Source organism: Pongo pygmaeus, chromosome 8, assembly GCF_028885625.2.
Source record: "Pongo pygmaeus isolate AG05252 chromosome 8, NHGRI_mPonPyg2-v2.0_pri, whole genome shotgun sequence".
Lineage (NCBI taxonomy): Eukaryota > Metazoa > Chordata > Mammalia > Primates > Hominidae > Pongo > Pongo pygmaeus.
This window is the reverse complement of record NC_072381.2, coordinates 98,050,343-98,062,633: the sequence shown is the minus strand read 5'-3', so window position 1 is coordinate 98,062,633 and position 12,291 is coordinate 98,050,343. Positions and strand designations below refer to the sequence as shown.

The following is a 12,291-nucleotide window of genomic DNA, read 5'->3' as shown; positions in this document are numbered from 1 at the left end:
GTTCGAGAGTTCAAGGCTACAGTGAGGTATGATCATACCACTGCACTCCAGTTGGGGCAACAGAGTGAGACCTCATCTCTTTTTTTCTTTCCTTTTTTTTTTTTTTTTCATTTTTCCTTTCTCCTCAGATTCCTTTTTACCATGAAACCCCACACCTAAAAAATTATAAAATATATATAGAGAGATACATGAACACATTATTCCTTAACATTTAGAAAGTCTACATTTTTCTTTTTGAACTCTTATTTCCAGTCCATTATCCTTACAGAATTTATTCTAACTTAATTTTAAAAAACATTGTCTAATATGATATGCTTTACTCTTATCTTTCAGATTATAAGGCTTTAGGTGTTATAGTGGGTTTTTTTTCTTCTGGGTGAAATTATCATAATCAGTACTTAACTGATGCAAACGGCCTAAGAATATCATACATTTTGATAATGAGTAAACCCAAAAGCACATTTTTATTGGAAATAAATATCTTAATAGAATGAGTGAGACTTTTTTTCCCCATTAATAATACACTTTCTGGTTCAAATTCTGACCTGCAGACTTAGGGCATTTGATTTTTTTTTTTTAAAAAGTCCACCCTAAAACCTAAAACCGAATTAGCAAAGCCAGTCCTCATGATCAAACTAATAAGTCAAACTGTACTAAGTGTCTCTCAAGAAAAGTCTGACTCCAAGTTTCACTTCAAAAAAAGTAAAGATGAGGCTGAAATCAGAGGATTGCTCGAGGCCAGGAGTTCACGATCAGCCTGGGCAACATGTCAAGGTATCTCTTTAAAAAAAAATTTTTTTTTAATTAGCCAGGCATAGTGGCATGCACCTGCAGTCCCAGCTACTCGGGAGGCTGAGGCAGGAGGATCACTTGAACCCAGGAATTCAAAGCAGCAGTGAGCTATGATCTCACCACTGCACTTCAGGCCGGACAACAGCGAGACTCCGTCTCTTAAACAAAACAAACAAACAACAACAAAAAAATTACATCATGAAAACCACTGAGAAATTATGGGTTTACACCATAATATCACCAACGCCAGGTGCATTGGCTCATGCCTGTAATCCCAGCACTTTGGGAGACCAAGGAGGACGGATCACTTGAGGCCAGGAGTTTGAGACCAACCTGGCCAACATGGTGAAACCCTGTTTTTACTAAAAATACAAAAATTAGCCATACTTGGTAGCACACACCTGCAATCCCAGCTACTTGGGAGACTAAGGCATGATAATTGCCTGAACCTGGGAGGCAGAGGTTGCAGTGAGACAAGATCACACCACTGCACTCCAGCCTGGGCAAGAGAGCACAACTCTGTCTTTAAAAAAAAAAAAAATTTATGGAATTACAAAAAGCAGTCAATATTATTTAAACCCAGTGTGACTGTTTTGTGCATTCACACACCTTAAAATCAAGATAATAAATCAGTTTCTCATTACTTATTCTGTTTCTCATTAATTTACAATAATGCAATGTAATATACAACTAAAATTCTAAGCTTTTATGAAGGAGCATAATAAACAATACTACATGCCTTCCATTAACATGTGGACATACATAAAACTGTTATTCAACTTTTGGAAATAATTAAATACAACCAAGTATAAAAATCAGGGATATAAAAAAGAATAAAATAATATTTTTTGGAGCAACCTGGATGGAACTAGAGACCATTATCCTACGTGACGGAACTCAGGAACAGAAAACCAAATACTGCATGTTCTCACTTATCAGTGGGAGCTAAGCTATGGGTATACAGGGGCATGTGGAGTGGTATAATGAACACTGGAGATTCAGAAGTGGGGTGAAGGATGAAAAAAATCACCTATTGGGTACAATGTACACTATTCAGGTGACAAGTACACTAAAAGCCTAGACTTCATTACTATACAATTCATCCACATAACCAAAAACCACTTGTACCCCTAAAGCTACTAAAATAAATAAAAATACATAAATAAAATGCACCCCTACTAATCAATAAATCAAACAATAAAATCAGGCATAACTCCATTAATTTCATTAGATATGATGACCATCCTTTTTCTGGGTATTTAACAAAAGAGAATGGTATATGCTGCTAAAAATGAATAGCCAGGGTTTACTTTAAATATGAAGTAGAAAACATTAAACAATTGGACTTAGACTTATGACAGCTGAACAGTTTTACCCACTTTATTGAATCATAATGTACATGAATATGAAAAAATAAGGTTAGCCAGTGTAACTTAAAATTTTTGGCAGCCCCAGAAAACACTCCATTCATGTTTAAAAGATACAGCTTTACTAACTCATATCATTTGGCTGTTTAAAGGTGTTTTTCTTTACAGCAAATGATACATCCTAACGAAAAGTATTAAGATTAGCCAAAATCATTGTTTACATTTAAATACACAGGACATAGTTTTAGCAATCAAAATTCTCTGTGTTCTCTTTGCTGTACTCTCACAGGGACTCTCTCTTAAAAGCAATATACTCGTTGTCAATAGCTAGGGGGAAAAAGAACAGGTCATTAAAAGGAAACTATCGTTATTCCTACCTATGTCATTACTCCCTACTACATATCTAAATTCAGAATATCCTACCACAGGACAAAATATACTGTTCCTAACATGATTTACCCTTAACAGAAATTTGTGCAAAAATGGAAAGGAAGGAACTCCTAATACAGTCCCTTGATTAATAATTCAAGGAGACTTCTCCTTTATTTGGCACCCTGGAAGCTTTTACACCTCAAGACAATGCACCATGGTAGTACTGAGTATCAGTGAAGGGTATGATTTTCATTTATAAAGTAAACGTGGAGCCTTCAAAACAGCCTCCAAAGATCCCCACCTCATGGTATTCATACCCTTGTGTGGTCCCCTCCCACAATGCACCTGAGTTCATCTATGTGACGAATAGGATAAAGCAGAAGTAATGGTATGTCACTTCTGAGATTGTGTTATAAAAGGAATGATGGCTTCCATCTTGGTTTCTCTCCTGGATGACTCACTCTGGGGGAAGCCAGCTGCCATGTCATGAGGACTTTCAGGCAGCCTGGTAGACACCCCATGTGGCAAGGAACTGAGGCCTTCTACCAACAGCCATCATAGAGGCAAATCCTCCAGCCCCTGTTAAGCCTTCAGATAACAGCAGTCCTCATGACACCTTGACTAGAATCTCATAAGAGACCTGTAGCCAGAACCAGTCAGCTAAGCGACTCCCTGACTGCTAACCCTGTGAAACAATAATGTTTGTTGTTTTAAGGCAGTGTGTTATACAGCAATTGATAACTAATATGGTCACTATCTTAGGCAGCTGTCCTAGGAACAGAATCTGAAATCAATGATAAACTAAAGAAATGTTCAAGAAGGAAACTGTTCAAGAAGTGAAGAAAGTAAAAGGAACAAGAGGAAGCCGACCAAGGGTACCATCTAAGGCAAAAAATTGTGTGCCTGATGCCACACTGCAACTTCAAAGCATAAGTTACACCTCAGTGTTGTCCTAATCTAGGCAAGGAAGCTAGGCTTTCAAACACCATATCCACACACCATAACTTATTAATCTCAACACTGGTAATCTGATGTGGGGTAGCTTCTAGCTGAAAAGGGACCCAAGGGAATCTGAGCAGAGCACCAATAGTAAGAGAAGAACTATTCTGAAGACAGGTTGGGCTTCCCAAACAGATCATTTTTAGAAAGAAAGCCGTGGACCTAAAATTTATTTCCCTAAAGTTTCTAGCCCAAGGCCTCTTGGAAAGCCTTCATATACCCTTAAAAACTCCTAGGGCAGCAATTCGCACACTATATTCGGTATTCATCAGATAATTAGGAAATTAACTCATTCAATATTCAGTATTCTAAGAAAAAAAATGATCCCTATACTCAAAGTTTAGGACATGGCCAGCTAAGTGAAGTCAGAGAAGCTCTTAGGACTTCTCAAAGTCTGAAAAATGATAAGCTATGATAAGCTATATTATGAATATTGTGTGCAGCATTTTCCAAAGAGAATCCCTTTTTTTGACATTATACCTATTTTCCTTTCATGGAATACCCATATTTGATCAAATAGAGTAGGATACCTTAGGATTTTGGACATAGAGCTTTTTTGGCTAAAGTAGACTTACAGTCAACAGTCCTTGAAAGCATACATATTAATGTAACCCTTTTATAATAACCCCTTTAACATTTACTGCCTGATATTTTATACCAGGTCCTATACCAAGCACTTTTATTATTTATATTGACTCTAATACCCAACACAGCCTTAGAAATTGTTAACCATATTTTGCAAATGAGGAACTCAAATAAGGAAGTAATTTTCCCAATGCTATAATGCTGGGAAATGGCAGAACTGGAATAACGAGTAGAAGGAGGAAGAGTTTAACAATAATAAGAAATTAGTGGCCGGCCACGGTGGCTCATGCCTGTAATCCCAGCACTTTGGGAGGCTGAGATGGGCGGATCACCTGAGGTCAGGAGTTTGAGACCAGGCTAGCCAACATGAAGAAACCCCGTCTCTACTAAAAACACAAAAATTAGTCAGGCATGGTGGCAGGCGCCTGTAATCCCAGCTACTTGGGAGGCTAAGGCAGTAGAATCGCTTGAACCCAGGAGGCGCAGGTTGCAGTAAGCCAAGATGGCGCCACTGCATTCCAGACTGGGCAATAGAGCAAGACTCTGTCTCAAAAAAAAAAGAAAGAAATTAGCTTTACCAAATAATTTTTGGTTATATATACCAGCCAGAAGTTATTGTGCTGATGAAAGTTTATTAAATTTACAGCATAAAACAGTAAGACCATACTGTAAACTCTACCTCTACAAAAAATACAAAAATTAGCCAAGCATGGTGGCATGAGCCTGTAGTCCCAGGGACTTGGGAGGCTCAAGTGGGAGAATCGCTTGAGCCCAAAGAGGTCAAGGCTGCAGTGAGCTGTGATCACGCCACTGCACTCCATCTTGGGTGACAGAGCAAGACCCTGTCTCAAAAAGAAAACAATAGCACAAAGAAAAGGATATTAATCTAACTAAATTTTTTTAAAGTAAGATGTTAATTGCAATCCTCAGGGCTAATACTAAGAAAATAGGCTGGGCTCGGTGGCTCACACCTGTAATTCCAGCACTCTGGGAGGCCGAGACGGGTGGATCACCTAAAGTCAGGAGTTTGAGATCAGCCTGGCCAACAAGGTGAAACCCCATCTCTACTAAAAAAATACAAAAAATTAGCTGGCCATGGTGGCGGGTGCCTGTAAACCCAGCTATTTGGGAGGCTGAGGCAGGAGAATCACTTGAACCCAGGAGGTGGAGGTTGCAGTGATCTGAGATCATGCTATTGCACTCCACCCTGGGTAACAAGAGCGAAACTCTGTCAAAAAAAAAAAAAAAAAAAAAAAAAAGAAAAGGAAATGACAAAGGAAATGAAATGGTACATAAGAAAATATCTATTTAATGCACAAGAGAGTACTAATGGAGGAATAGAGGAACAAAAAAGATATAAGACATGTTAAAACAAATGGCGAATATCATAGCAGACATAAATCCTACCTTATCAGTAATTACATTAAATGCAAATGAACTAAACACTCCAATTGAAAGGCAGAGATCAGCAGACTGGATTTAAAAAAACAGACTGAACTATGTGTTACCTACTGGAGACATACTTTAGATTCAAAGATACAAAGAGACTGAAAGTAAAAGGATGGGGAAAAACATGCTATGCCAATAGTACTCAAAAGAAAGCTGGAATGGCTATACTAATTAAAGCCAAACAAACCTTAAGACAAAAAATATTATGAAGAAAGATATTTTATGATTTTTTTTAAAAAGGTCAATCCATCAGAAAGACATAACTATTATAAACTTATATTCACCTGCCAACAAGGCCCTAAAAATACATGAATAAAAAACTGGCAAAAGTGAAAGAAAAAATGGACAATTCAACAGTTATAGTTGAAGACTCTAATACTTCCACTTTCAATAACAGAATAGGCAGAAGACCAACAAGGAAGTAAAAGACGTGAACAACCCTATAAACCAACTACATCTAACAGATATCTATAGAACACATCACCTAATAACAGACAGATACACATTTTTGGCGTTTTGGGGAGTGGTTGGAGGGGTGGGTAATGGGTATTTCTGGAATTAGGTAGTGGTAATGGTTGCACATCTTTGTGAATATGCTAAAACCACTGAATTGTATACTCTAAAAGGGTAAGTTTTTTGGTATGTGAATTAGATCTCAATAAAGCAGTTATTTTTAAAAAGGAACATTAAATCAAAAATAAGAGCAATGTAGTATGGAATACACATGTAGAAGTAACTTATAAGAACTGTGATGCAACAACAGCACAAAGGCAATAGGGAGAAATGGAAGTATACTATTACAAGGTTCTTAAAATATACATGAAATGATATATCACTTGAAATTACACTATGATAAGTAAACAAAAAATGTAAGTGCCTTACACACAGTGGATATTTCACAAATAATTATGTGAAGATTTACAGCATATGATCAATTCTTAGGGCCTAAAATACATGCATGCCTTTTAAATAATATAAAGCTATATATACATAAATATAAAACATACTTACCAAAACAGAATAAATGTGCAAACATCGATAAACAGGGGAAAAATCGACAAGATCCTGAACAGTTAAGACCTGAAAATTAAACCATTTTTAAAAAAATTATAGGTCAAACTATTAGATCACTATTAGATAATGTAAAGTTAAAGACAGGCGAGAAGATTCATGAACTATGTGTTACAACATTTATTCAATTCTCCCATAGAAAGCATACACTATAAACACAAAACCTTCTTTATTTTGTTTTGGCATTTCTTCAGCAGTTTATTCTTTGTAGTATGTTTATTATCACTGTTGACTGTTTTCAACTTAAGGTAACAAAGGAGAGAAATTGTATATTTTTAATATGTATGATAGATTAACAGAAAACTGCCATGGATAACTAGATACCTCATTACTGTTTTGGGTAAAAATGATACATAGATTTCATGGTTTGGCTATAGACAAAGTTCCTGTTCTTAGGCAGCTATGTCATATGATTGGTCATTACTGCATTGAATTAAAGACACTATCAGTATTATTTTACAGACCACTAAGAAAGAAAAAACACCACCACTTAAAACTATAACACCATCATCTTTAAGATGTATCCTATATTCTGAAATGTTATGTGAAAAAAAAGCCTTATAATTGATGAAATGTAGTACTATAAAGTTTCTCAAACTTGAGAAATACATAAACCCTTTTTAAAGGAACACATTTGAACTCACGTGAATCTCCAGAGTGAACTTAAATTATCTTTAATATAACACTGCTTATTAGGGAAAATGATAAAAACAAAATGTAGTGCAGTATAGTAGTAAAATAGATCTGAGAGAACAGGGAAACCACCAAGCTCCTCTAAATGTATAGGTCTGAGGGTAAGGCATGATGGTATGCTCCCAGCAGGAAAGATACACAGAACAGGAAGGGGAAAATTGAAGTAAGAAGACTAGATGGTCTATTTTCAACATTCTGAACCTCAAAGGAGAAAATAATACAGAGGTCCTCTGAATATTTAGAAAGAACAAAAAAGCAGAGGTCAAAAATATTTATTTAATTTAAAGGGACAAAAAAACCTAATAATAATTTCAAGGGACTAATCAGGACATACTAATTCCACATTAGGAAGGCATTTAACTGTTTAAAGCTGTTCATTTGTCTGTATTCAGTACAACAGCAGACATTCACTACATATGCATACATATACATATATACACACACGAGCATACATATTCACACAAATATATTACATATATATTACATATATATTTGTGTGACTATGTATATATGTATCACCTCATCCTCAGATATACAGCAGAAATGTACATAGTGGCTGGGTGTGGTGGCTCACGCCTATAATCCCAGCACTTTAGGAGGCCAAAGCAGAAGGACCACTTGCAGCCAGGAGTTCAAGACCAGCCTGGACAACACAGTGGTTCCCCATCTCTACAAAAAATACAAAAAAATTAACTGGATATAGTATATACAGGCATGTGCCTGTAGTTCCAACTACTTGGGAGGCTGAAGCAGGAGGAGCATTTGAACATGAGAGTTTGAGTTTACAGTAAGCCATGATTATGCCAACTGCTCTCCAGCCTGGGTGTCAGAGTAAGACCCTGTCTCAAAAAAAAAAAAAGAAATGCACATAGTAAACACTCAGCTGTTCACCCATTCACAAATGCAGTCATGAGCACATAGTCATATGGTTCAACTAAAAGTTCTTACTGCATCCCAATTATGTCCTTAGAAAAAGAATTTAAAATCTCATTGGCAAGGCAAAACTTATAAATTAATTGGGAATAACTAGGTTCCTATGATAGTAGCTAAATTTTTAAAAAAAATTGAAAAAAACGATAAAAGGTAAGTTCAATAGAAGATTCTGTGGAGATAATTTATTTTTTTGAAATGGGCATCTCACTCTGTCACCCAGGCTGGTATGTAGTGACATGATCACAGCTCACTGCATCTTCAACCTCTCCTGGCTCAGGTGATTCTCCCACCTCAGCCTCCCCAGTAGCTGGGAATACAGGCATTACGCCTGGCAATTTTTTTGTATTTTTTGTAGGAAAGGGGTTTCGCCATGTTGGCCAGGCAGGTCTCAAACTCCTGGCCCAAACAATCCACCTGCTTCGGCCTCCCAAAGTGCTAGCATTACAGGCATGAGCCACGGCATCAAGCCCTGTAGAAAAAACTTTCGAAAGCAATCGGATGCCAGGCATGGTGGCTCACACCTGTAATCTCAGCACTTTGGAAGGCTGAGTGAGAGGATGATTTGAGGCCAAGATAATCTGAGTTCAAGCCTTAGTAACACAGTGAGACCTCTGTCTCTGTAAGAATTTTTTTTTTTTTTTAATTAGCCAGGCATGGTGATAGTGTGCTTTTAGTCCTAGCTACTCGGGAGACTGAAGTGGGAGGAACACTTGGACCCAGAAGTTGCAGGTTGTAGTGAGCTACGACTGCACCACTGTACTCATGGGCAACAGAGTGAGCCCTATCTCTAAAAAAAAAAAAAGAATGAGAGAATGAATTTGGATATAGAAGATGAAAGAAAGAAAATATTTAAGGATAATTTCAAGGTTTCTAGACTTACCAGAACTTTTTTTTTTCCCATTAAAAGACTTCAATCATAGTAGAGTTATTTTTGTAGTATTTCAGCACCAATTTTTTAAAAAGGTAGACTATCCAGAATTAGGCCAAATGACAAGACATTACGAAATAAAAATATGACAACAGGTAATTCAAATATAAGTAATCCCTATAAAAATAATTAGATTTGGGCGCAGTGGCCCACACCTGTAATCCCGGCACTTTGGGAGGCCGAGGTGGACAGATCACCAGGCCAGGAGTTCGAGACCAGCCTGGCCAGCATGGTGAAACCCCATCTCTACTAAAAATACAAAAATTAGCCAGCTGGGCATGGTGGCACATGCCTGTAATCCCAGCTACTCGGGAGGCTGAGGCAGGAGAACTGCTTGAACCCAGGAGACAGAGGTTGCAGTGAGCCAAGATCGCGCCACTGCACTCCAGCCTGGGCCAACAGAGTGAGACCTCGTCTCAAAAAAAAAAAAAAAAAGAAAAGAAAAATTAGATTTACACTTTTACTACAGATTCCACTACCAGAGATTTACAAATATAATCTACAATCGTGTTTATCTGTCAATTATCTAGCCTAACATTTCAGATGACTCCATTGTCCTAATAGCTCAGTACAGTCTGATTGACTTTGTCAACTCGAAATAAAAATATATAGAGAAAAATTTCCAAGCAAAAAAATTTATTTGAGAATAAACAAAGAAATAGGATTAAAAAACATGACATGCACAGACCAGGGTGGTCTCTGGCATGTCTGCAGAACAAAGGAGGTTAGGGTTTTATTAGGGAGACAGATTGTTATGCAAATTGTTTTGAAAGAAAGTTCACTGGTGAGTGTCACTAGTTGCTAGAAAGGACTGTAATTTTGGAGTTATGGTTAGGCCTTTACAGTTTTGGATTGACCTTGTAAGATAGTTGTTTGGTTTTTTTTCTTCTTTTTGAGACAAGGTCTCACTCTGTCTCCCAGGCTGGAGTACAGTGGCACAATGTCAGCTCACTACAACCTCCACCTCCTGGGTTCAAGCAATTCTCATGTCTCAGCTTCCCAAGTAGCTGGGACTAGAGGTGCCCACCACCACGCCCAGCTAATTTTTATATTTTCAGTAGAGACAGGGTTTCACCATGTTGGCCAGGCTGGTCTTAAACTCCTGCCTCAAGTGATCCACCCACCTCGACCTTGCAAAGTGCTGGGATTACCGGTGTGAGCCACTGTGCCTGGCCTGTTTTGAAACAGACAAGTGTTCACATGTAAGTGGCTAGCTGTCCTTGTAGGGCTGATACAGTAAGCTATGGTTTCAAAAAATTTATTGTGATAGCTCCTGATACCAGGCAAATCGTCCATGACAGCCCTCCCTTCACGGCCTTCTCAGCCTCCATTTTGTCAAAGTTTGACACACTGACTCCATTTTGACTCTGACAACTTTTACAACATAAATTTATTTTGCATATGGGAAGACTAAATCACACAGATGTACATTACAATCCAAAAGAAAAAAAATTATCTAATAATAGAAAAGAAAGAAAGAAACCCATTACCTCTTCTTCATTCTCATCCTCTTCTTCAAGTGAATGTTTCAATACAGTTTCATTCCTTTCCTCTGGAATTCTGTCATGATTTATATACATATTCTTCCCAAATTTCATTTTATTTTGTTTCTGCAGAGAAACACTGAAGGTTTTCTGATGCTGTGCCTATTTTGAAGAGAGAAAAATTCAGATTATTTCAAAACTGATTATGGTCAAAATTGGTTCAAAAAATTTGTTCATAGTTTTTTTTATCTTTTTAATGTCTGTAGGTATAGGATTTGTAGTGATGTCTCCTTTCTTATTCATGATTTTTACCTTCTCATTTCCTTTTAAAAAAAAAAAAAACAAAACAAACAAACAAAAAAAACAGGGTCTCACTCTGTCATCCGGGCTGGAGTACAGTGGCACCATCACAGCTCACTGCAGCTTCAACCTCCCCAGGCTCCGGTGATCCTCCTACCTCAGCCTCCAGAGTAGCTGGGACTACAGGCATGCACCACCATACCCAGCTAATGTTTTTTTGTTTTTTTGGTTTTTTTGTTTTTGTATTTTTTTGTAAAATGGGGTTTTGCCATGTTGCCCAGGCTGGTCCCAAACTCCTGGCTCAAGCAATCCGCCTGCCCCAGCCTCCCAGAGTGCTAGGATTACAGGCGTGACCCACCACACCCAGCTTCTCTTCCTTTTTAAACAGTCTTAAAATTATGTAGAACCATGTATTTCCTCAGTTGGCATATTGTGTGTTGGCAAGGGGGACTGGCCAACACTCTTTGGCCATACTCCCAACTTCCTGAATTAGCCATTAACCTCACAGAAGGAACTATAACATCAAGTTGCAAGCTTATTTTACTTCCCACTGAAAATGCCCACAGTTTGTGAAGACTAAGAATGCAGAAGCTGTTATCCCACAATTGATCATTGACAAAAAACAACATTTACACAAAATAAAAAATGGAGAACCCTCATACTTTTAGGCATTTTAGTAATACTTCCCTATCAGAACTTCATTACCAGAAATAGAAAAAAATATAAACTTAATTCCAGGATTTTAATTTCCTTACACACTGTGAGACATTCTCTCTGTTTTGATGGGTCAGATTGTTGCTATTCTGTTCTGTTAGCACATAGAAAGGTCGTGCACTGGCTATTTTAGGTAAGTTCTCTCTAAGGCATATGTAACTGCCAATCAGCCCTTCTCTACTCTTCGGTTATCAGACCATGCAAGTTGCAGTAATCTGGCTCCTCTCTTACTTAGACTTTGATCCTGGCTGCCCCCTAGAGGCTGGTACTGGAGAAAATTATTATCACTCCTGTGTATTCCCTTTCCCTCTGTGCCCAAACTAACTTTGTCAATGATTTTCTGTCCTCAGAGTATAAAATCATTTATTTAGAGTATTGTTTCCAAATTATGTTATGCACAAAACTAACCATTCATACAGTAAAAACAGATGTTCCTTGAAAAAAGGGTTCTAAGCTCAAATGAGTTATATAAATATTACATATTGTATCCTCCTCCTAGGAGATTTACAATTCATAAGTAAAGAAATCCGCTTAACTTTATTTAACCCAGGTTTTCAAAATTTATTTGACTATTTAGTCCTTTTGTTCTCCCTAGAGCAACGGT

General features: G+C 37.5%; 1 protein-coding gene across 5 annotated transcripts in view; it reads right to left on the bottom strand.

Annotated features, from left to right (window-relative positions):
- Positions 1 to 12,291, bottom strand: part of EXOC6 (exocyst complex component 6) — a 224,773-nt gene that overhangs the window by 129,155 nt on the left and 83,327 nt on the right. For all 5 annotated transcript variants that reach the window (XM_054503919.2, XM_054503918.2, XM_063669987.1 and 2 more), the window contains 2 exons: positions 10,680 to 10,835; positions 6,576 to 6,644 (listed from right to left, as the gene is read on the bottom strand). In XM_054503919.2, the coding sequence (XP_054359894.1) occupies positions 6,576 to 6,644; positions 10,680 to 10,835 (225 nt within the window). The remainder of the gene's footprint in view (positions 1 to 6,575; positions 6,645 to 10,679; positions 10,836 to 12,291) is intronic.